The sequence below is a fragment of the Pelodiscus sinensis genome, chromosome 1 (assembly GCF_049634645.1).
Source record: "Pelodiscus sinensis isolate JC-2024 chromosome 1, ASM4963464v1, whole genome shotgun sequence".
NCBI classification, from domain to species: Eukaryota; Metazoa; Chordata; order Testudines; family Trionychidae; genus Pelodiscus; species Pelodiscus sinensis.
Window position 1 is genome coordinate 72,771,560 of NC_134711.1, and position 26,338 is coordinate 72,797,897.

At 39.8% G+C, this 26,338-nt stretch overlaps 1 protein-coding gene across 6 annotated transcripts in view; it reads left to right on the forward strand.

Annotated features, from left to right (window-relative positions):
- The window catches only part of METTL25 (methyltransferase like 25), a 94,119-nt gene that overhangs the window by 51,213 nt on the left and 16,568 nt on the right, over positions 1-26,338 (forward strand). For 3 of the 6 annotated variants that reach the window (XM_075932530.1, XM_075932524.1, XM_075932512.1), the window contains 4 exons: positions 7,157-7,251; positions 15,330-15,359; positions 17,909-17,982; positions 21,700-21,793. In XM_075932530.1, coding sequence (XP_075788645.1) covers positions 7,157-7,251; positions 15,330-15,359; positions 17,909-17,982; positions 21,700-21,793 — 293 coding nt within the window. Of the gene's footprint in view, positions 1-7,156; positions 8,618-8,861; positions 12,868-15,329; positions 15,360-17,908; positions 17,983-19,179; positions 19,404-21,699; positions 21,794-26,338 lie in introns of those variants that run through there. The other 3 variants (XR_012904943.1, XM_075932517.1, XR_012904947.1) reach the window with 3 other exon arrangements.

Consider the following 26,338-nt stretch of genomic DNA (forward strand, 5'->3'; position numbering starts at 1 on the left):
TATTCAGTTTCAGCAAATGCTGTTTCTTATGTGGTGGATGGGGAAAAGTGTCCATAAGCAGAACACACTAGATGATGTCACCATGTTGGTCACGTGAACTAGATAGTACTAAGAGGTGTATCAACAATACTAACTCGATTACAGCAAAGCTAGTATAAAAACAAATGGCAAAAACTGGCGAATGATAAATCTAATTTGGAATCAGATTTCAGTTTTATTATTTTCAATGGCAATCTTGGTAAGAAAGCCAAGTTTAAAGTGTCAGTGTCACTTTAAAAGCTATTAAAATGCTTTCAGACTATACGTTTCTAGCTTTAGTAATATTATAGTTGTGACAGCGCAAAATTAGAATGAGTTTTCTTCCTCTTCAACTTATACTCATGCTAAAACACTTTAAGAGACTGATATTTCACAACACTTCAGTTACAAATTGCCTCAGCCAAGGTAAAGGTTAAAAATGATATAAATGACAGTTGTTTTCCTTTGGAGAGTATAATTTCTGAAACAAAATGCAATCCCGAGTAAAGTTGGCAGTTCAGTCTGTACATTAAAAGGTTATTTTTTCCTTCTGCTTGCCACATACTGTATACAAACTGAGGGACTTGATCACTAGAAAATAAATCATGATTCACTGCCATCCATTTTTAGTTATGTATGTATTGGAATAGCTTAATGCCTTAAAATAAGATGAGAAGAGAAAGGCCATCAGCCATTTGTAGGAGAAAAACATACTCTATAGTACTTTACATAGTGTAATAAGTGTGATTTGTGTTGATTATCTATTGTAGATCTGAAGAAAAATATTGTGTTCCAAATCAGAATTTATAAATCAGGTACATGTTTTTTAAAACAATAAAACACGAAATCCAGTTTGTATTCTTAAAAATAAACCATTGGTGTCTTGAATAGACATTTTTTTACCACCCAGCATGAATTGTGTTTGCTATTATGAGTAATAATTAGAGTTAAATAAGTTAGAATGAGTCTAAGAAAAATGTTTTAAACATTTGTCTGCATTAGAGACTATTTGCTTGGTAATAAACCATTCTGTTTCACAAGTAGCAAAGGGAAACTTATTATGTTTCTATGCATAACATTTGAGAATCACTGTAAACTAAAAAGAAATGCAAATGAGTCTTCAAAAACACTGGGACAGGAAATAAATAAGAAATGACAGTACACTGTGGAATGTTCTGGGCTAAAAAAATAAAACATGTTGGCCTTGATCCTTCACTGCTTTGCACATTTATGCATTTAAGTCATTTATGCATGTGCAAAGTTAATTTAAAATGTTACCAGACTGGAAGGGTGGTATTTTATATTCATTCTGCACTGGTATAAAAACCTACACAAGGTACAATACAGAAGAATGATGCCACTGTTTTTTCCTACACTGAGCCAAACTAAACCCTGAACTGAGTAAAATCAAGGACATTAAAGAAGAGAGGTACTAAACTTTTTTGTGTGGCCTATTCCTCACATATGAATGAAGTAACAAATACAAGAAAAGGCTACTCCCAAAACCGAAAAAGTTCTTTGCTCTCACATGCATTGCCAAATATTTTTTTTCTATAAGCACAAAAATTAGTAAATAGGTATGTTTAGTGTTCCATATCCTATCCATGTACTATTTTCTATCCACATTAGTTGTTCTGGTTAGCTATACAACTGTCGTTTATGCACAAAATGCTGACCAAACAGACCTATGCAGTGAAATGGAGAGGTTGACAAGGGTGAATGTGAAGCTTCTCCTCCTCCCTCCATTACAGCATGCTGAAAGAATTAAAATTTATTATGAGGGAGGGGGGAGTTGATAAAATTCCAAAAATATTTTTTTTCTGGATAATTCTTCTCGCTTAATCGAATCATCAATGACATATAAATCCAACATCCAGTTGTATCTTCCCTTTTTCCCACTGGGAACCGTTAAGTAAAGGAAAAGAATTCCATCAACTACAAATGAAGTTGACATAGAATATAAAATGAACATTCCAAATGTAAGTGCTAAGTTAGTTGCAATGGTATAAAAATGTAGGCAGAATAGTTGGAGTTAAAATTTCTCTACAAAACCTTACAGAATAGTAGTTGAAACCAGATTGCCAGCCTCTGGAAGACCATAAAACTAGGATTACAAAATCAAGATCAGATAACAGTAAACACATAACCTTCCTGAGAAAATTAATGGATTATAAAATAATCCAGATGCAGTAATATTGAAGAACATAACTAGTAATTGGTTTCCCAGAAGAGATGGAAACATTCAATACATTTTGAACAAATTCATTCATACAGAACTATTAAAGACTTCTTTCTATGTTCAGTTTGTTCAGTTGACAATAGTTTTTTCCCTTTGTATGTGTAACTAGTTAGCTCATTGGAATAAACAGAATGGAGAATTAGCTACGTGCTTTAAAATGTACTCCACAAACCCACCAATGTTACCTCCATTTTGTCTTACTTTAGGCAAATAGGACTTGTGGTCAACTTTACATACTCAACTTTATTTGTTTAGGTAATGATTTATCAAATTGTTCTATTCAGTAGTGGGTACATACAAAAGAATCACTAAGATCAGTTGGATTTAAAGCACATGCTCAGGGACTTGACAGATTTGGGGGCCTATGAAGGATGGCATAGCTTTAATTTTGTCATGTCTTATATGATCCATTCCTGTGTGTGTGTGTGTGTGTGTGTGTGTGTGTGTGTGTGTGTGTGTGTGTGTGTGTATATATATATATATATATATATATATATTGAGTAGTATTAGGAATGCATAGTGGCCGATGAAGAGCATATAAACCTCAATGGAATAGAATAACATCGAGCCTGAATGTGAAATGTTAGTACTTTTGACACAAGCTCCTTTTTGTATGCTCTTTGTGGCTATTCCTTCTGCTACACATGTGCTGTTGGATTTTTATAAGTTGTTAACCTACATGTCAGGCTATATTTGCTTCATTTAACAATGAATAAGGTTACACTCCCCTTCAGCTCTTATTCAGTGCTTCCTCCCGTTATCTAGTATTTATGTGAAGTTGTACGGAGAGAAGAGTTCTGTTTGATTGACATCACTATAATGAATTGTAAGATGTCTTGTTAGTTGCATCATATACTTTTTCACAATTATGTATTGTGCAATGATTTGGTATACAATCTCTCACAACATATCCATAAAATATTCCTAAATGTTTTCAGTGTTTATTGAATTCCCAATTCAGTTTTGTGTTAGAGCAGTTTCTGAGATCCAAGTTTGAGGGTTTTTTCATAGTGCCTGAACATACTGATTCAAGTTATAATTATCTTTGTTGTAAAGGATATTTCACTGCAAAATATTTGAAAGAAACCAAATATGACTTTTAAAATAACTGTAAACATGACTCTCTTTTGAGACATGCTGGCTAGAGATCTCATTTGTGAACAATCAGGTAATCTTACTAGTGCTTACAAATAATGGCAGGTACAAAAAGGGTGTTCAGATTTTAAAAATGTAGCTCATAAAAATTGATGCGTTCTGCAGACTTATCTAGCTGCTGAATTGTTATTTTAAATATCCATAGCATGCTTTGGAGTATGAGAGACATGGAAAAAGATATGTAAAACCTATCCAAGAAGCTTATATTTTAAATACATTGGTAAAATAAATCACATTGGAAAATCCAGAACACAGTTTAATATCAGAGCGTTGTTTTTCTTCACTTCTGTTTCAGTATCACGAGTGGATGACAACACTTTTACTAAATATTTTGTTCAGAGAAAATAGAAATGATTCAGATTAATCTATCAGTGGTTTGGTACATAAATGTTAGCCTAAGTACAGTTGTAGTATTTTTAACTTGTATGGGTATTGGGTGTCCTTGGAAGTGGAATAATGGGGGGTGAAATTTAGGGTTGTCTACACTGCATTCCTCTTTTAAATGCAGAGGAACTAAATTGCAAATGAAGCACGGATTTACATTTCCCACACGTCATTTGCATAATTGCATCTGGGCGCTATTTTGAAATACCCTATTTCGAAAAAAGAAACGCCGTCTAGCCGTGGTTATTTCAAAAGAAAACTCTTCTTTCAAAATTACCCTTACTCCTTATAAAATGAGGTTTAAGGGTAATTTTGAAAGAAGTTTTCTTTCAAAATAACCGTGTCTAGACATCTTTTCTTTTTTCGAATAGAGGGTACTTCGAAATAGCGCCCAGATGTGATTATGCAAATGAAGCACGGGAAATTCAAATCTGCGCTTCATTTGCAATTTTGCTCAGCTGCATTTGCATTTATCTCTCGAAAGAGGAATGCAGTGTAGACATACCCTTACAGAGGAGAGGAGAGAATAAAACTTCCATGATTAAACTTGCTATTTGTTTTCAGAGTTTGCTAATTTTTGTGTGAAATATTTATAATGCATGCATATAGAAAGTCTTATAATTGCAAACCAAAAATAAAACCATAACAGTCATTTTATTTGCATAAATGTTTTTCATGTAATTTTATTAACGATTACTTTAGCATAAGTAATCTGCCCAATTTTTCTCTGTTAAAGAAATTAACAGAAATTAATTATATTATTTTATAGATAATATTGTCATTAAACTTTTTTTGTGAATACTTTCTGGGATCTTAAAGACATAGTCTCAGATATGAACCTTCATTTTAAATAGTAAACCCAGTTAGGCCGTAACCAAGCAAACCTTTCCACAAGGTATTGGCTGTTACTGACATAAACAGAATGTAGTTTCTTTCTTTCTTTCTTTCTTTCTTTCTTTCTTTCTTTCTTTCTTTCTTTCTTTCTTTCTTTCTTTCTTTCTTTCTTTCTTTCTTTCTTTCTTTCTTTCTTTCTTTCTTTCTTTCTTTCTTTCTTTCTTTCTTTCTTTCTCCCCTAAATGTGTTAATAGTTTTTGATATTATGCTAGTAATTATATTTTTATGATATAATTGATCAGACAGTTTCTAAGTATGGTATTTACGTTTTTTAATTAAGTCTTAGAGCTCTTTTGTGTGGTAGGTTAATAATATTATCTCTGTATTATAGATTCATATATTCCAAGACCAAAAGGGACTATTATGATAATCTGTTCTGACTTCCTATATAACACAGATCATAGAACTTCCCCAAAATAGTTCTTAGAGCAGATCTTTTAGAAAAACATCCAACCTTTGTTTGAAAACTATCAGCAATGGACAGTCCACCACAACTCTTAGTAAATTGTTCCAGTGATAATTACTCTCACTGTTAAAAAATTGTGCCTCATTTCCAGCCTGAATTTCAATATTCAGCTCTTGGATCATGATCTACCATTGTCTGCTAGACTGAAGAGCCCATTATTAAATATTTGTTCCCCATACAAGTATTTGCAGACTATAATCAATCACCCCTTAACCTTCTCTTTTGTTATGCTAAATTGATTGAGTTCCTTGAATCTACATTACAATATGACAGGTTTTCTAATCCTTTAATCATTTTCATGATTCTTCTCTGGACCATTTCCAGTTTATCCATGTCCTCCTTAAATTGTGGACTCCATCCCTGGACATTATTTCAGCAGTAGTGCACATGCCAAATACAGACATAAAATAGCTTCTCTACTCTTACTTGAAATTCCCCTGTTTTATGCAGCAGAGGATTTCATTAATTCTTTCATTGACAACATCATACTGGAAGCTCATGTTCAGCAGATTATCCACCTCCATTTCTTTAGTTAAATGGCTCAGTCAGTCTTGTGACACTGTTGAGAGTAGAACCTTGATCTTGATTCAGATCAACCCTCTCAATTCACAGAATCACTATTCATGGGCCGGGTCTCCTGACCCAGCCTGGAGGAGTGGCAAAGGCTGGGAGTTGTGGGAAACTCACCGCGACTTCCAACCACTGGTTCCTCACAGCTGCCCAGAATCACGGTGAGTTCCCTATGGATGCCCGAAACTGCAGGGATATCACCACAGCTACCAGGTTCAGGATGAGTTCCCCATGGCTCCCAACCCCCACGGTGAGTTCCCTACAGCTGCCAGCCCTTTGCAATGAGTTTGGGAGCTTAATATTTTAGAGAGCTCCTCTTTTTCATCTTCTGATTGCCCTCCAATAGCTCCTTTTTCCAGTTCTTAGAGCATCCACTGTTATTCCACTGGTTTGGAGGTCTTTTTATTCTTTATCATTTTGGACTCCTTTTTCTGTCTGGTAGTTCTTTATATGCAGCTTTTTATCCCATTCTTTGAATGTGTGTTACTTTTCTAAATCTGGAAACTTTCGTATTACCACTGTCCTTTTTTTAACCTCTTCTGCTTGATTACTCTTAAAATATTTCAGAGCCATCTTTCTCAGTTGAAATGCCAAGATTCCATCCAACTAGTTTTCATTTTTAAATATTAAAATCACATTCAGAATGATTTAAACAGCCAGCTGACATCGAAGTGTTTTTTAAAGAAAACCTAGAAGAGCTTTTCATATACACAGCTAGTATGACCATTTATAATGTTGCCAATTTAGCTGTCCCAATGTTGTATTGGGATTAAGCGTTAATTTAGGAACTTAGTTGCCACTTGAAATATTAATGAGACTGAACCAAACTCTGTTGTAGTCTGTGATGTAAATGCTTTTAAGTTTAGTGTTTTGAAGAAGCAGCAAGAGCCTTTGCAGCTGGTCCCTTCTGGAAAACAAACATAATGGCTAACAACAAAACAGACCATCAGCACTTCAGTAAACAGGCACACATTCTGTAATGACTTGCCAAAATACTGTTTAAAAATTGTTTGCTGTAAAAGAAAATCCTAGCAGAAAGTGATGCATACGTCCTGTTATATTGACAGGCTGCCCAGCTCAGCATCTTGGGATGACTGTCAATGTGTTGTTGCCAAAATTAATTACAAACTCTTTTGTTGTGAAAAAGAAAGAAAGAAAGATTTTTTCAGATAATTAATTTGGTTAGCGTGTTAGAGGAATAGTTTTAGAAAATGTGAAGATTTCGAAAATGGAGCCTAAAGCAAAAACATCTGTTGTTGAGAAAATGCCTTTTTTCATAATACTAATATGCTTTCTGTTACTGGATAGCAATAACAGTTACACAGCTCTGCTCCTATGCTCCAACTACTGTTTGTCTTTCTCAATAGATGATTTACTTTAAGAGAAGAAAAATTTAATAAAGTAACACACCATTTTTCTCTCATCTACAGATTGCTCTCCAGGATTGTGGGGGTTTCCCATGTGTCGGTATTTAAAGGAAGAGAGCTGGTGCTGTGGTCGCAATGCCAGAATGTCAGCATGCTTAGTATGGTTCTTTTTTCTTTTTCTTCTTTTTTCCTCACTGGAAGCTATATCCAGATGTTATAGAATTCATTGTTTTTGGCTTGTAATCCTAGAGCTATGACTTAAATCCCAGACTCTATGGAATAACATAATTAATGTTGTATGCATGATAAATTATAGGTAAAAAAAATTGTATTAACCTTCCAACTTTGCACTTTTTATATTTGCTGAGGGCAGGAAACAATGAGGATGGACAAAAAAATATTTTTAAAATGGCAAAAAAGGCCACAGTTTCTTGACTTGCATTTGAACAAAGCAATCTCTCAGTGCAATAGGTCACAGCCGTAATTTAAAGGAGATAACATTCCTTCTTCCATCACTGACTTCCCCAACAAGAATGAGGAGTCTTGTGGCACCTTAGGCTACGTCTACACTCTGAGATTATTTCGAAATAAATTATTTCAGAATAATAATTTCCAGAATAACTATTTCAAAATAAGCTTATTCCCCAAGGAAAAAGGAGTTGTTATTTTAAATAACCAACCCCTTATTTCGAAATAACAGGCTTGGCATTGTGGACACCTTGCCAAGATACATCTACACAGCGGGGTTATTTCAAAATAAAAACTCCAAGATAGCTTATTTTAAAATAGTGCATCTACACTACAAATGTCGATCGAAATAGCGTTGAGCTATTTCAAAAAAGAGTATCCACATTGATTGGAGCCTCAATCGTATTTAAGATCCACTTTGGAAGTACTTCGGGCAGGGCATCAGGACAGCGCTCACTTCCTAGAGCTGCTTCCTGAGGCTATCTGAGGCTCGTGCTTAAAGGGATCTTCTGTACAGTCAACATCTCAGGCTCCTCTCCTTTGCCTACCTCCTTGCAATACAGAAAACCCATTTCACTGTGTGCTCTAGTTGCCATTGTGAACACCACAGCACTTCTGCCAAAGCAGTCTCCAGCTCCTAGACCTCATGCTACATCCACTGGTGCAGTTTTCGTAGGCTGCCCTCATGGCACTGCAGAACCAGAACCCGCAGCTCCCTGCGGGGAACCTCCTTATCTCTCTCCCTGTGCTACTCATGCATCACAGCCCCTCCCACCCTCTTCTGCACACCGTGCGCCACCACTTCTGGCAATGGAACACCAGTTTGGACTAGTGGGACCACATTTTCATGGAGCGGTGGGACGACCAGCAGTGGCTCCTGAATTTCTGCATGTCTAAGGACACCTTCCTGGAGCTCTGCGAGTGGCTTGCCCCTGTCCTCCGGCGATGGGACACCTGCATGAGACTCTCCATCCTCCTGCAGAAGTGGCTCGCCATCGCTATTTGGAAGCTCGCCATGCTGGACAGCTACCACTCCGCTGGGAACCGGTTCATCATGTATGACTCTCTTACTATGTTATTGGGAGGGTATTGAACTGATGGAATGAGGTTCCCTAGGAAAAGGGTGGTGGTGGTGGAAGCTCCCTCACCGGGAGGTTTTCCAGTCCTAGCTTCACAAAGTCCTGCCGGGGGGTAAAGTTAATTGGGGTTCGGCCTCATGTGTAGGGTAAAGGGGATTGGGCTCGGTGATCTCCCAAGGGGTCCGACAACCCTGTGATTTTCTCTTTGTCTCCTTCTCCAGGTGGTGAGGGCCTCCTCGGTGACTTGGACACTGGTTTTGCCGCCATGGGCTTCCCAACTGCAGGGGGCCATGGACAGCACCCACATCCCCATAGGGCCCCCGACCACTGGGCATCCTACTACATCAACCAGAAGGGGTACTTTTCCATGGTCCGGCAGGCTGTTGTTAACTACTGCAGCTGCTTCATGGATATTAATGTCGGGTGGACGGGGAAGATGCCCGACGCCCACATCTTTAGGAACTCCAGCCTCTACCAGAAAATGCTTGCCGGCACTTTTATCCCCAGCTTCACCATCAGAATCGGGGACGTGGACATGCTGATGTGCAGGGCTCGCCGAATCATGGCGAGCCCCACTCGGTAGCCGCGCTATCCGGCGATCTGCGCATGTGCAGATCGTTCTGCTCAGGCTCAGATCGCCCGAACCCGGCTCTTCTGAGTTACAATCTACTCGCCCCGGGCAAGTAGATTGTATTATTTGTCGAATCCTGCTGATGTGCATTGTGGGGGATGCAGCCTATTCTCTGCTCCCCTGGCTTATGAAGCCCTGGACACCTGGACCTGGCCAACTAACAGTTTAACGCCAGGCTTAGAAGAGCCCACACTGTGGTGGAGGGAGCCTTTGGTCATCTCAAAGGGAGGTTCTGCTGCCCCCTCACCCACCTGGACCTTGGTGATCAGAATGTCCCCCAGGCATGCTGTGTCCTCCACAAGATTTGTGAGAATAAAGGGGACACATTTATACCAGGGTCAGAGGCAGAGGCCAAGTGGCTCACCAGAGTTTTTGAATAGCCATGCACAGCTGCCATCTGAAAGGACCATCAGGAGGCTGTGCACATCTGGGAGGCCCTGAGGGAGCATTTCAGACAAGAACATTTGTGAGAATGTCCCCTGGGTCTCCCAACAAAGGGCCTCTGCAGTGCTCCAGTGTGCCTTTCTTCTTTCACCCTTCCTTTCACTGCCCTCCTTTTCTTCCCCCTCCCCCCTCCTCCCCACAGCTACAATAAAGCAGACTTTTTGTTTTGGAATAATGAACTATGTGGGTTTTGGGGGTAATGAAAAGTGGGGAGGGACTGGGGAAAGAACCTGGGAGACGGAAGGAGGAGGTGATGCTCAGCAATGGAGCTGCGAGTGGCACCTGCCCCGGATGGTCCTATACCTCTTGTGCGAGGGCCCTCAGAAGTCACACTGGGAGCTAGGGGGAGAAGCCGGAGGAGCAGGAGTGGGAGGGCAACTGCTCAATGGCAGCGACCATGCAGTGGACAATGGCCGTGTATGCTGCGCTCTTGTGCCACCTCCCACCAGGTGGCATAGCACTGTTTCTAGTCTGCTTCCCACCACTGGTCCTGCCTCTCCAGAGACTGCCAGAGGCCACGCAGGCAGGCCACACGTTTCCACTCCATATCCTCATGTGCACGTCTGCAGCAACAGCTCCCACGGGGTCGGGAGGCTGACATGGGAGGTGTTGTAGGCATCTTACTCGCAGCTGGTCCAGCTGTGAAGAATAAAGAGAAGGGCAGTCATTCCAACAGACAGGGTGCATGAAGCCTAGCCCTCATCTCTGAGGCAACACCCAAAGGTCTCAGGTCAGGCGAAGGCGATGTGCTTTGAGCAAGGCCATCTCTGACCTACACAGCAGGCCCCTTCCTGCAAGGAGGGCACAGGTGTCCCGGGTAGAGTGAGGGGGCTCACTTCCCCTATGTCTCAGGGACGAGCAGGCATGGAAAGGTTCCAGCCAGGCCAGGAGCCTGCAGACACGATGGAGGCAACAGGGCACCTTGGCTTCCTTCCATGCCACGCACACACTAGGTTTGGCAGTGGCAGCACCTCGCAGGGAGAGGACTTATCTCCCTGCCCACTGGAGGAGGGGGGGAGGGTGATGGGGAGGTGTGTGTGAGTGCCAGACACTGCTTGCTGAGGAGGGTGCTACTGGGGTCTCCTCCACTTCCTTCCCCTCCCAGCAGGCTCCCCTTGCAGTTGCTCGGTGTTCTCCACCTCATCACACTTGCCCAAGAGCACAGGCAGCCCTGAGAGAGAGAGAGAGAGAGAGAGAGTGTGTGTGTGTGTGTGTCACATGACGCCAGCCTCCTTAGTGGTGGCTGGTGGTGGGACAGTGTCCCACCACAGAGTCGGGAAAGAAACCCTGTGAGCAGGAGCACAAGGGTCTGGTGAGGCAGCTTCATTATGGCTGTCTGCTGCAGACTGGTGCTCCACGTGATCCAGGCTGCTACACGATCCCCAGGCCAAGAAGGCCAGGCAATGAGCATACAGTCCCTCGCCGCCCACTGCCTCCCTACACCTGAGTGTAGGGAAAGTAATGGAGCTCACCTGATGGGCTTTCTCTGGCTTTGTCCAATCCCTGGATGATATTCTGGAAGGATAGTACCAGCTCCAGGGAATGGCTGAGCTCCTATCTGACAGGCATTGTGATGTTAGTGGCCTGGTCCTGCTCCCTGTCCTCTTCCTTGGCTACAGACCTGCTCTCCAGGACACTGACAATGGGCATATCCCAACCAGAGTTCACAACAAGGTGGGCGACAGGACTGACCCCTCTCCCCTGACCCCCCAGGATGCGGTGGAGCTGGTCGAAGTAGTGGCAGGTCTGGGGTCTTTGAGTGGGAGCTATGCTTCCTGGGCCTTGGTATAGGCCTGCCTGATCTCCTTTACTTTCATGCGCATCTATTCCTTGGTGCCTCTCTGGTGCAGGCTGTTGACCATCCAGCCATGTATGTTGGCATTCCTGCAGCTGGTGCAGAGATCCTGGAAGTTTGCTTTGTTTTCCCAGACCTCAATAAGATCCAGGATCTCCACACCAGTCCAGGATAGGGCCTGCATCCTCGGCCCCCGGGCTGGGGCTTGGAGGCTGCCTGCAGCTATGCTGGCAGCTGTGGGGATCTCAGGTGGGATGCTGGGGTCTGACATGGTAGCAGTAAAGCCAGAACTGGCTGCTGCTGTGTGGCACAGTGCAAGTAGGGCTCACATCATACCACAAACTGTTTCCCCTGAGGCTACGGCTTTAAGGACTGCAAGAGAAGGGGAACTATAGAGTTCTGCCGCTTGTGAACAGAGTGGCCCCCAGGGCATCTATGAGACGCTCTGGAGGCCACTTATTCTGAAATAACCACAGCTCCCCATCTATACATGCTCTATTTCCAAATATCTCTTTCAAACTAGGCATTATTCCTAGTAAAATGAGGGTTACAGAATTCAGAATAAGACTCTGTGTAGACGCTCACCTAATTATTTTAAAATAACACAAGTTATCTTGAAATAACGCTGCTGTGTAGACGTGCCATTAGAGATTAACAGATTTACTATGGCATAAACTTTTGTGGGTAAAATCTACTTCGTGAGATGAATTTGAGTGGAACTTAGAGAAGCAGGGATAGTTGCACATCCATCCACTGACGAGATATATACCTTCAAGTGCCAGCAGTGTTCCTGTGCCATGTACATTGGCCAAACCAGACAATCTCTATGCCAAAGAATAAATGGACACAAATCAGACCTCAGGAAAGGTAACACATATAAACCTGTAGGAGAATACTTTAACCTCCCTGAACATTCAGTAATGGATTTGAAAGTAGCCATCCTTCTATAAGAGAATTTCAAAACTTGATTACAAAGGGAGATGCTGAACTGGAATTCATTTGCAAATTCAGCACTACCGGTTTAGGATTGAATAAAGATCTCAGCTGGTTAATGCTTTACAAAGGCAATGTCCCCTCTCTGCATATTCACATTTCCACCCCAAATGTGAATGAGCCACTTCCACCATGATTTGATTAGCTTCATTAACACAAGCAACTTCTTCCTTGTATATTTACCCCCTGCTTCTGTAACTTCCATTCCAATTCATCTGATAAAGTGGGTCATGAAATCTTATGCCCTAATAAATCTGTTAGGGTATGTCTACACTTGCCCCTTAATTCAAAGTAGGGAGGCAAATGAAGCATACCAAAGTTGCTAATGGTAATGTAGGCAACCGGAGTTGCAAATGAAGCCAGGGATTTGAATTTCCCGGGCTTCATTTGTATAAAGCCAGGCGCCGCCATTTTTAAATGTGCGCTAGTGCGGACTCCGTGCCGCGCGACTACATGCGGCACGGACTAGGTAGTTCGGACTAGGCTTCCTAGTCCGAACTACCATTACTCCTCTGATTTTAGTTCCTAGTCCGAACTACCTAGTCCGTGCCGCGTGTAGCCGCGCGGCACGGAGTCCGCACTAGCGGACATTTAAAAATGGCGGCACCCAGCTTTATGCAAATGAAGCCCGGGAAATTCAAATCCCTGGCTTCATTTGCAACTCCGGTTGCCTACATTACCACCCTAGTTCGAACTAGGGTGGTAGTGTAGACATACCCTTACAGCATTATTCTCCTTGTAGGGAGGACCTACTAGCATTGCCTGGGACCTTGCATGCAATGATAACAGTCCCCGTATTTTAACTTGCATAGCAATTCCCATTTGCTGAGTAACAGGGGGCCAACAGCACCATAGGGACTGGCTTAGAGTACTGCTTGAGAACTCATATCCACCTCTGTGCAAGCATGATAAAACAGCTGGCTTTAACTGAGCTGTACCTCAGCATCACTTGATTTTACTGTGTTACATTTGCATGAAGAGCAGCCTCTCCCTGGCTGATGCTGGCCAGCAATATTCACCAATATTACAGACTTAGCCAATGGTATCTTCCGCAGTCCCCCTGATCATTTTCATCTGTGTGCAGAATAAATTTTATGTGCACTGAGGCATGTGTGAATGGGCACCAACAATAAAAAAAAAAACCTACCTGTGAGCGCTCTGCTTAACAGCATTTGAATCTCTCCTGAGTGGCTGTAGAAGCATGCAGTTTATAGGGAGCAGTTGTCAGCAGTGACCACAGGCCAATTGTTCATTAAAAGTAAAGAAGGGAAGCAGCTTTCATGTTGCGTAAATCACATCAGCTACTTTGTAAAAATATGGGAAGGGAGAACTGCTATTACTTGGAGTCCATCTTAAGGGAAGTCTTGGGTGCAGGTTGGCAGCATAGGAGAGCTCTGGGACAAGAGAGAGGAGTGATAGAGGAGCTATGCAGAGAATAGGGATGGTCTGAGTACAGGTTGGACTTCTCTGCTCCAGCACCCTCAGGACCTGAGTTGTCCTGAACCACGGAGTTTGCTGGAGCAGGGGAGGTCAAGGCTCCTCTCTGAGCTGTGGGTGTCCCCAAAGCCTGGACTTCCCTTCCCACTGCTGGCCCCATGCTGGGGCTCACAGAGTCAGCCTCCTCAGGCTAGGATTTCCCCCAGCCACTGCCATCCCCTAGGGTTCCTGGCCAGAAGAGGGCTTTCCACTCGCCCTACTACCGCTCGGGTTCTGGACTGGGGCCAGGGATTCCCTCTGGCTGCCACCAGTCTTTCTCCCACCAGGATCCCCCACAGCTGCTGCCAGTCTCACTTCCACCAGGGTTTCAGCTGAGGATTTCCCATTCCCACCACCAGCTCAGCTGCCGCGTGGGTTCCTGGCTGGAACTGGGGATTCCTTTCAGCCGTCACAGGCGCTACTCAGCCTGGGGCTCCCCAGGGCTGGTATCCTCACCCATCACAGGATCAGCCCCTGCCAGCCCAGCTGGGTCTCCCTAGCACCCACAAGACTCCCAGCCAACTTGTACTCCTCTCCTCCAGGGCTCTCTTTACCAGCAACATAGATGGTCCTTCCTTCTGGTCTACAGAAGTTGCCAGACCAGAGAGTCCTAGATTTGGGAGTTTCAATCTGTAGTACACCATGAGCAATTTATTTATTTTATATATTGCTGTAGCACCACAGAACATGTTCACTGTGCATTTATCTTTGGTTATACAGAGAATTTTTCCCTTTGGTGGTAATGCCTTTCCAACTGTAGAAAAATATTCCACCCATTTAATTTTTTCTTAATTCTTTGTCATCTTAGATCATAAAAATCAAATGCTCTTACACCATTAAGATTCATGGGCTAAACAATCTATTTTTAAGGATATGTATGATGGTTTAAACTGCAGTCTCTCTAAAATTTGTACTTTGTTTAACTTTTAAGAACTGAAAGTTGAAAATGAACATTTGTGTAGTCATTAGAGACTTAAAAAGATATTTTAATGTATTGTGCTTTAAATTAAAAGATTATTTAAAATATACAGTATACTATCTAAAGTAAGCTGTTTTATGCTTATATTAGTATAGGAATATAGCTAATACAAATGTTTTTCCTTAGTGCTCTCAAAAATTGAAGAGGATATGCATTCCATTATCATTGCTTGTCCTATAAATAAACCCTAAATAACAGAAGTGAACTGATTAACAACCTCTGGTGGTTTTAACACTCTTAAGTGTACAAGCTCATGTTATATCACATAATTAATCTTGTAAAATGTCATTTCCACTATGCTTTATACAATGTGATTATAAAATGCCCTGATAAAGAATAAACATAGCAGTTTAATTTCTTCACTTTTAAAGGCTTTGGAACGAGTTGTGGTCAGCCAAGTGGTAAGTAATGTTGTTTATTGTAACCCTTCTAATGACAAAACTGTTTTTGAATAATTTTAATACATGACCTTCTCCTGAACTCGTGACTTACTGAGTTCTAAAACATTACAATTAACAGAATATAAATCAAAGTCAGATTGAGATCATGTTTCAGCACCACAGAATTGCAATTTTATTGCCTTGTCTGCACATATTGATGCTAAAATATTTGTTTTCTTCAGACAACTAACAGTCAGCTAACATATTTTAGGGACTATGCAGTTTAATATAGTTTAAAATATCTTATTTTAATGGTAAACTATTTTGTGCTTAATCATGCTGGTTAATATTCTTCACTAAATCTAAAAGTGTGTCTTAAAAAAATTAAAGTGTAAAACTTCCAAACTTTGAATGCTTTCTTATATGGGCTGGTCCAACAGAGGCTCTTGGCTCAGTGCTGCTCATTTTTAGGGGATTCACATATCACTTTACACTTTGGTACCACAGTGTTTTTTGGTACAGTAATGTGGGTCATTAGAAATAAGGAGTTAGTTCAGGTTCTTCCCAACTCATTAACTTTTTGTAATTTTTGCAGATATTGTTCCAGAATTAATGCCCTTGTGGTGTTTTTGAGGCAAAAACTTGTCCTCGAGAAAATGATGTGAAACTGCAAAAAGTATTCATAAAATATTACTGGGAACTGTAGCAATAACTATTTTTTTAATTTTTATTAAAATTTATTTATTAATAAAGTGGAAGGAGTGGAACTTTAGGTACATCTAACTTTTAAAACAAGTTGAACTGTAGTAAACTAGCATAAGATTGTCCCCTGTATTTTAAGAATTTTTTGTTCATATAGCAAGTAAATTATAAAAGTTCCTAATATTCATGCAAAAGGCCCTTAACACATAACTTTTACTGAAATTAGCAAACACTTACTGACATACTTGGTTCTCTGGGACCATATCCCACACTTAAAATTCAGTAACTAGAGTAATTTAGCAGTTTTGCCACACCGGAAGCCTAGCCTGGTACTGGGTTGTCTTTCTGAATCTGGTACAGCACACTGCAGACAAAACTCCTAAACCATGTTAGCCAGTCATCTTATCCTCCAAGCACATGTAACCCACACACCTAGTGGGTGTGGTTCACTGTCTCATATAGTAGGACTTAGACCACTTACAGTGAGAGATAAGAACAAGTGAGCTCTACAGCCTGAGCTGAGAGCCAGCTGGCTTTATAGCTCAAGCTGTAGAGGTTTGTACACTAAGCTCCAGAGGTGCCAGATTCCAATGTGCCCTGTGGTGATTACACATACATTATTGGGTTCATGTTTTCTCAGAAATCAGATACAAACTCAGTGCAGGAGCATGACTGGTGTGGACCATACCTGCTAGACTGAAACTTCCAAAAGCCTGAGATCGAATTAGCATCATATTTTAAGTTAAACTGTATAGTTATAGTCTGCTGGAAAATTAAAAAAGCAAAACCTAAGATTACCATGAATATTTAGTAGTATTTTAAGTGTAAACTATTTATTTAGAACTGCATTTGAGTATAATTTATGGACAAATATTGGGTAATCTAAAGCCAGAAGCAATGTAATATTTTTTTACTATCGTATAAGTAATTTACTGTTTTGTTACCATAAATACAAAAAGCAAATCCCAGATGTCTTCCTAATCTTGAAGTGACAAGTAACTTTTTTGTTTTGTACTACTATTGTAGGTATTAGGAAAGCATTGTGATTGGGAATTTCTGTATAGTTTATTGCAGCAGCTTGCTTCTGGTGGGAATGTCACTCTTGTCTCTCATTTTTTAAATCTCTGTCTGAAGTGTGTTCTCTGCGTACTTTAAATCATTATTGTGTAATTTATCTTTTTTTTTTGTATGCACACTAACTTACAAGTATTTAATAGACTAGATTTACAGGCTAACTTAGCCCCGTTGTAAGCCCATTGACTACAGAGGGCTTACACAGGAGATGCATTTGGCAGTACATTTTTAACTGACAAGCATTAACTTTTCTTAAGTAAACACATCTTTCATACCTAAAGGTATGAAGTTTTAAATGCACTGAACTGTTTTTATAAGTGCAGTGCTTTCTGCATGGATATCAGTTCTTCAGGGAACCAAGTTAAAGTAGATATAAATAAGAGAACATTATGACACAGGTACTGTTTTCCTTTTGCCTCCTTTTTTTATTAATTGGTCCAGTCTCTGCTCTGAAGTTTTGATGGTGCAATTCCATTAATTGCAATACAGTTCTATTGGTTTACAAATGAAGATCAGAATTTGACCTATCTTCACTTCTTTTTCGCTAATCCTTATCCCTACCCCCACTTCCTCTGTTGTTGTTTTTCTTGTAATTAAGGTTATGCTGTTATCTGAGCCATTTTAATTTGCAAACAGAAAAAGTAGTAAATTATCCTCTCAACTAGGTTAATAAGACTTTTTTGAGAGAATGAAAACCAGAAGTTAGATATAGTAGTCAACACCTTTCCAGTTACTTTTGTCTTGATTTTGATGCCAACTTACATACCTGCTTTTCCTTGATTTTCCTCTTTCAGCTGCCTACGGAATCATTGTTTTATCGAGCTGTTCTACAGGTTATTATAGAGGAATGTTACGGCATGATCACAAGGTATAAGATTCTGAGACTAAGGCCTAATTCTGCCTTCCTAACACTGCAAGTTGTAACTATTAACATGAGAGTTGCAGAAAGAGGCCCAATATTATGTCTGAATATGTTTATATTGTGAATGCAGTCAGTAAATAGTACAGAAGTAGAGCTTACCATCTCTACAGATCTCTTACCTTCCAGCATTGGAGAGGCATTAACTAGATCCTTAGCACTGGACATGTAGAAAATTCTGGCAAATTCACTAAAAAGTTGAGGGCCCCAAACCTAGTGAGGAGTGACTTTGGTGGCTGCCATGATGGGAGAGGTCATAAAGGACAACATGGATTGGATCCTGAAAAATATCTGGCCCTGACGGGACTTTCAGAATTGGCTGGAGGTCTTGCTGGACTTGACATGAGTTCTGGAGCCATAAGAGTAGCCCTGCATTCAGAGCCACTCCACTTACTGTTGCTCAGTTTAACCAGAAGTCAGCAGTCACCCTTTCTGCTTTTTGTAGGTATGGGACCAGGAAGAAGTTTTTCCCCATACCACCAGATTGACTGAGGCTAGTTGAGTTTTTCATCTTCCTCACTGTGAAACCCAGAGGATTTTTGTACAACTGGAGGACTGGGATTCCGCCCCCCATCCCTATCCCTACCACCACACACACGTAGGACACAGTTGGGACTAATGTGAGAGTCGTTTTATTTGTCACAACTTTTGACAGATACCTATTTTAGGTTCCATATTCAAAAAAGAATAGCAACATAATGAGCATCTCCTTACAAGATGGGAGCAACATGTCTAGCCCCTTAGGGAGAAATGCAAACCTGGGGCTAAAATGCTGCCTTGGGGGATCACCCTTCTAATCCCCTTTGTATTGTTCTTTGCCTCCTGCAAGGAGTGGAAGTTAAGATCCATCCTCTTTTGCCTCAGCCCCCAAAAGTGGGAGGGACACTCATGATCAGAGGTGCCCAGAGAACCTCTTAGCGTGATGGTTGGTTCCCGCTGCAGTGAGAGCATCCCAAAAAGTTAGCAAAAGATAAAGGGGATGCAGGTGACTGGACTGGGCTATATCTCAATAGTAACTTTGGAGATAATTTGACTAGTAAAATTGAGGATTGGTTAAGCCCATACCATTTGTTCTTGCCTTCTGTGTGGTGAGCAAACCAAAATCCTGCTATACGGACTATTTTGCAGTTCTTTTTTTTTCCATAGGTCTCCGAGTCAGCTACTGACTTGAAGTCTTGTCAGTGCCTGTGGGATTTGGGGTGGAAGCATAGCTTTTTCTGTCAATGGGCAACTACCCAACAGAAGAATTTCTTCCATTGCTCAACAACATGTATAATAAAACTGCACAGAAGATTTAGCCAAACAAACCATGAGAACTTGGTTATAAAAAGTATTGGCTAGACCAGTATATGTTATCTATTATAGTAAAGGTAATGAGGGGGAGTTATAAAGACTGCACTTTTGAAATAAAAAGAGTTTTAGACCTTTTTAAGCTTTCAAATGTAAGATCGCTACAATGTTGATGAAGTAGCTGGAATTTTCTTTGTCTCAGTGAAACCTTATGGGACCAGTTCAGCAGTTTTTAAGATATCAGGTTCCTTATCCAATAACACTTAAAAAGCAGTTTAAGACAATTAAAAGAATGAATTATGATGCCTTGAGTCATTAAGAGCCCATTCTGACTTTTTAGATCTTTATGTGTTTAGTGTATATCTTTCTTGTTACAACTATGCTGCTTCTGATTTGTAGGACAGATGCACTAAATGTCTGGGTTTTTTTCAAAGAATCTTTTAAATTCATAGCCATTAAGTAGTCTTCAGACTGCATATGTCCAAAGATTTTATTGCATTGGAATAATAAAAAAATTGTCATAGGAATTTCCTTTTCCCCTAAAAATAAAATGAAAAAATGGAAAGCTAATTGAAACAAAGAACTTGGAGCCTGACCCAAATCCAAGTTAAAACAATAGGACTCTTTCTGTCAACTTCAATGGGATTTGAATCAGGCTCCCCCCATTGAAAATAATAGGCTTTCTAAGAGTTTCTAGTACAATAGTTTTTACGAAGATAGAACTGTCAAGTTGTCCTACAGTGACTTAAGAGCATGAACACCAGCCTCTGGACATGTTCTTAAGAGGCAGGATAAAAACCTCACATTAACTTTAAATTCTATACAGAGGGTATGTCTAGACTGCATCCCTGTCGGCAGAAGGATGCAGATTAGGCATTCGACATTGCAAATGAGACAGGGATTTAAATATCCCACACCTAATTTGCTTAAAAATGGCTGCCATGTTTTGCTGACTCAGTACTTTGTCGGCATAAAGAGGCAGTCTAGAGGGGAAACTGTCAAGAAAGAAAGACTTTTTCGACAGATCCCTTATGCCTCCTGCAAGGAGGTTTACAGAATCTGTTGAAAAAGGCTCTCTTTCTCGATAGATCACCTTCTAGACTGCCGCTTTTTGTCAACAAAGTGCTGAGTTGGCAAAACACAGCAGCCATTTTTATGCAAATTAGACACAGGATAGTTAAATCCCTGCCTCATTTGCAATGTCGACCTGCCTAATCTGCATCCCTCTGCCGACAGAGGGATTTAGTCTAGACATACCCTTCGATTTTACCAACCAATCATCAAATGCAAACTCCTCAGATATTATAATAGTCTAACCATGGAGCCACAGACAGTCCATTTGGTACTCTAATGTACTGTGTCACCTAAGCACATTTGCTTTTGTGACACATGGTCCCTTATACCAGAAATCACAACATTCGGGTTGCTCCCAGTCTTAACGGGTCAGTCACTTACCTCAAGACAGTAGCACCTTAGAGCTCATACTACAAACAATGCTTTATAATCAACTATTTAAAGATTTGTTAATTAAGAAAGGAAGTAGGAGAGTCATTTACAAGGTTAAAGCAGGTAAACGTACATACACAAATGAGTTACAGTCTTAAGTTTTAAAAATTAACTTGCTTCTATAATAAGCAAGCTCTATTTGTCCCTTGACGTAACCCAGTCTAAACACTGGGGACCTCTTGATTATGCCTAGAAAACCTTGCCCTTGTAAGTCTAAGCAGCACAAAGATACAGTTTCCCTTTGTCAGGGATTTTTATTTATCTTTCCCCTTGAAGCAAAGACAGTAGCTAATGTCTTTGAGAATATGATTCTTACAGTATGAGATTAACAAGGTCAGTGAGAGGACTGACCAAATATATTCATACCTTTTTTCTAAGATATTTCAAACAGAGAAGAGATGGCATGTAATTTGCTAATGTGAATGCAACCTGTATATGCCTTCTGGTACTGGTACTTTTTGTGCCTCACTTTATCACTTTGACACTGAAGAAATTCTGCTTTCATAAACACTGAACTCTTGCTAAACGAGCAGATAATGCATTGAAAATTGATACTGTGTAATTGATCCAATAAAAGAAAGACCCTGTTAAGAGAGGAATTGAAGTAACAAATATCACCTTCACCTTATTCATTATTTGAGGTATCCATGAGTAATAGTATTTTTGGTCTAAAAGCTTCTCTTTGGCATTGGTTAGCTTGTTTTATGTATTTTTAGATAAAAGAAAAGCTAAATGTTAAATAAAGTATTATCCTAAATTCTGACATCTTATTGTATATGTTTATAATAGATCCAAGATTTGTGAAACAATAATATGGAACTTTTGTGTTTTTGTAAAATTGAAAGAATAACCTCAATATTACATTTGCAGTGATCAACATGTTGGTAAGATTTTCTCCAAGTCGTCTTCTTTTGTGGATTATGTCAGAAAGTCTCTGAAGAAGCTTGAACTTGATGAGTCAAAGGTAAGAAGCTGATGTCATATTGCATACAGTTAGCATAAAGTGTAGACCCTAGAAGTGGCCAGCATTATGTGAGCAGCTCTTACTACTGGAATATACATCCATGTCTTCGTTTCTTTGTGAGTTAAACACTATTTATCCATGACTCATTATATCAGTTTATATATTCCATTTGGAGATTAACTTCCTATTTCATTTTCTTTAAAATACTTTCATTTTTATTTTAAAACTTACAAAATTCCTTTTTTATTTTTAGTTTTGCATGATTACTAATAGTCTGAATAATTTTTTGAAAACTCCCAGAAAATACAATCTCAAGCCAGTTATGTATAATTCATGAACATGTCTTTATTCAGATGCGTTTACAATATCTTTTTCCTTGGTCTTCCAAGACTTAGGTAGAAGACATAACTCTTGCATCCTCTTTGTAGCCTTAAAATTATGGATACTGGACTGTAGATACAGCAGCAAAGCCAGGAACAAGGTTTACCTGAGACCTTTACTCATATGGGCTGATAATGCTTTCTGGAACGTTCAATTTTCCTTCTAATATTACCATGCTGTGATAGTGTGAAAAGAATGAGTATAGCATTTGGCAGAGCTAGGATTAAAACATCTAAATACCTTTGTAATCTAGGGAAGATAGGTGGCTTAATCTGATGCTGAAAAGATGGTGGATACAGACCAGCAGATAAAAACATAAGAATGGCCTTAAAGGGTAAGACCAGAGGTCTATCTTCTCACAGTGACCAGTGCCAGAAGGGTAATGACTTCAATGGTAGTGTCTATAGGAAAATCGGAATAATTCCCTTGCTTTCCCTTTAGCCATGTTGTCTAAATCTTAGATGGCTTACTATAAATCAGCTCTTTACTTTTTTTATGTAGACACTTCAAAATGGCTTCCATGACCATAGTAACTGAACGCCTCATTAGTGTTTATAGATTTATACTCATAAAACCCATGTGAGACAGGGAACTAATATAATACCCATTTTACACATTTTCATCCAAAGTTAATAAACACACCTCCCGCATACTTGCATTTGGATTCTTTTGCCTCAGCTGAAACTATGCTGGTAGGTTTGCTACAACTTTCTTATTTCATCTGCACGTATAATAAGCATGTCTCCCGTATCTTCACTATAAATTAGAATGAACCACTATTCTGTACAAATATGGAGATACAGGTTGAATCTCTTTGGTCCAGGACGCTCTGGTCCAGCAACATACGTGGTCCAGCAGGACCAGAGAGCCTCTGGACCAGAGAGAGCACTGGCTCGGGACAGCAGAGTCAGTAGCCCTGCAGCTGGCCATGGCGTTCCGGTGGCTCCAAAGCAACTGAGTTCCAGCAGCCCCAGAGCAGCTGAGCCCTGGTGGCCCTGGAGCAGCAGAGCTCTGGTGGCCCCGGGGCTGCGACGTCTGGCAGCCTTGGGGCAGTGGAGCCCCAACAGCCCCAGGGCTAGCCGAGGAGCTGAGAGGTCAGGGGCAGGAGAGCCTAGTGATTTGCTGTCAGATCCCAGGAGAGCTGGAGTCTATCAGTAGAGGAGTTGATCTCCCTTGATCCGGCAAACTCCTTTGTCCTGAAGGTGCCAGACCAGGGAGGTCCAACCTGTACATCACCTTTATTATTTAAAGTTATGTAGATGAGAAAACTGAATAGTGTGGCAGAGATAACAGAATAAATGGCTTTTGCTTAATAAATTAACCCCTCATTATTGTCAGTTTCCTGTACTCTTATTTTGTTATGCTTCTTGTTTTGGGGAGTCTTTGCCCAATTGGAATATGTGATGGCCTAGCAGTGTGAAATTTTCCTTTTGATGAAGGAATGAGTGTGTTATACCCTCAGTCTTTCTATCTGGTCATGATATGAAAGTATATGGACTATCATGTTTTTTCAGTATTAAAATTAATAAATATTTTAGCCATAGTATAAAATACTAGATGAAGAGATCCAGTTCTGGCTATACTTTAATTCATTATATAACCAGATTAATGTTTGTGTAAAAGTTCTAATAATAAAGAGGCAGTAAAAGAGCTAATGGGGATATTAAATAATGCATAAAATCTACAGTTTTAGATTAATTCTGTGTTATATACATTTTCAAACTTACATTTAAACAAATCTGTGTATGGAGAATAAATATATACTAATGTGTTTCTGATTTCTTTAATGACCATCTGTTAATCTTCAAAATTGTGTAAACAAGTGAAGTGTCTAGCTAATATAACATGCTTCTGGAGTCTCTGTCTTAAGAAATTAGTGTGAGAGATGTGGAATAAAAAAGAGAATATTTTAATTCTAATCGTTGTCATTAAAAAGCAGGAAGAGCTACATATGAGAGATTTATAGAGGCTGAAGTCCAAAGCTGATCAAGAATAGCATATCCCTAGAAGTCACTTAAAAAAAGATCTTGAATATGTTTCCATTTTCTCACATTAGTAGTGATATTTGTATGACTAGATAGTTTGAAATGTCAGAAAATCATTATAAATTCTTGTTTTTATTTGAGGTACATTTTAGGATAAAAATATATCCTATTAGCATTGTAAAGATTCTCAGTTACTATTTCTGCCTTGAATGTGGCTGCATTAGATTAATTTAATCCTTAGATTGACAGTCAAACCTACCAAAGGGGCCCATGGAGTGCAAATCAGGCAATTCGAGGAGCTCTGAAAGTGCTGGGAGGAGGATGAAGAAGTAGGAAGTATGGGGCTTCAGTGCTTCGGTTCATGAGAGACATGTGGGGGAGGAGGGTAGATGGGGGGTCTTCGGGCTGCAAGTGGAACCCAGGTGGATCATGGGCTGCTGCGACCCACTGAGATGAAGTAGGGCCAGTCAGCTGGCCCTCTCACTGTTCTTGGTTGCCCATCGCTGCTCTTGATAGTAATGTAATGGTATTTACCCCCATATTATTTATATAAACCAATGGAAAATATTTGTTTAGTTGTTTTATATCAATATAGTAACATTTTGATTAAACCTTCTTTAAATCCACATTTCGGCCTTCTTTGTATCCAGTGTCTTAGTACCATTGCTATTTTTTATACTTTTCAGGGCTGCTTTATTGCAGCCTGAACTCCTGAAAGGTTTAGTCATTCAAGTGTGAATTCTATATGGAGATAGCTGTCAATTGATATTCCACATACAGAGAAAAGATATTAAATAATCACCTTCAATCTATCTTCTCACCACATCCAAGCATACAAGCTTCTGTATTAGTTATAGCTTACTTTTTCACTGGCTAATGATGGTTATTTTGTCTAGAAGTCAAAATATTTCACACAATTGAAGAACACATCCATAAACATCTGGCTAAATATAGATGCAGTAGCAATTCCATAGTTTACTCTAAGTTACCTTAAGACTGTGTGTGTGTGTTTGTATATGTATGTGTTTGATTTTCTAAAATAGAAGTTCCCAAACTTTTTGATACTGGGGACCAGTAAATACATTCACAAGCTTTTAGCAGACTGGTAACACTTATTTGCATATTTGCATATTCATTAAGCAAATGATGAATATACAAATACATTGTTTCTGGTCCTCCCAAAGCCCCTAGTGCCAACTTTAGCACAGCTTTTGATACGGTCTCCCACAATATTCTTGCCAGAAAGTTAATGGACTATGGATTGGATAAATGGACTGTAAGATGGATAGAAAGCTGGCTAGACCAGGGTTTCCCAAACTTTTTACTTCAGTTGGAACCTGGTTTTTTCAGTACCTTTTTTTCAGCCCAAAAATATAAACGCATATAAAAAAAAAAGAATGAAAAATGAATAAATTTTCACTGTTTATTATTTATTCACAATAATAATAGTACATAATAATATAAATCTTGATATAAAATACTTACGTGCCTAACTTATTGTTATTACCTTAATTACAATTTAACCAGTAGAATTTTAACCAGTTGTAAAGTTTGTTTATTTATAATTGAATGAGTTGAATATAAGTCATTTATTATGTGTGCATTTTAATAGCTTTTAAATAACTAAACGGAGAACTAATGGGAAGGGTGATGTTGTTCTGCATCACATAGCAACTTTATGTCAGGAGCAAAAGAAGAACGTTTTATCCTCAAATCTAGTTCACCATTCAATCTATTTCTATGTTTACATTTGAAGAAAACCAAAGACGAGAAACTAGTTTCACACTGATATGTCGTGATGAAAGGCATTAAGAATTTGACTGCTTTCTCAGATAAATGTGAATATTCATTTCTACAGCTCAACCATAAATCAATAAAGAGTTTATCAAAATTCTCTTTTAAGGCAGAGTCACAGGAAAGTTTAATTAATGAATCCACTTCTGATGCATTCAATTGTAATATTTCTTCATTTCCGGTGTCAACAGGTTCTTAATCCACATTTTACTGATGCCAATTGGATGAAAATATTCATTTAAGCTTGATGTTAGCCCCAAGAGATGTGGGGGTCTAGAGTGGTGGGAGGAGACAGAGACTGATACCTGGGGATCCTGTAGCTGCATGCCAAGGCCCAGGAAGTGCGTTGGCTGCTCCCCCATCCCCCAAACAGCGGCGCAGTATC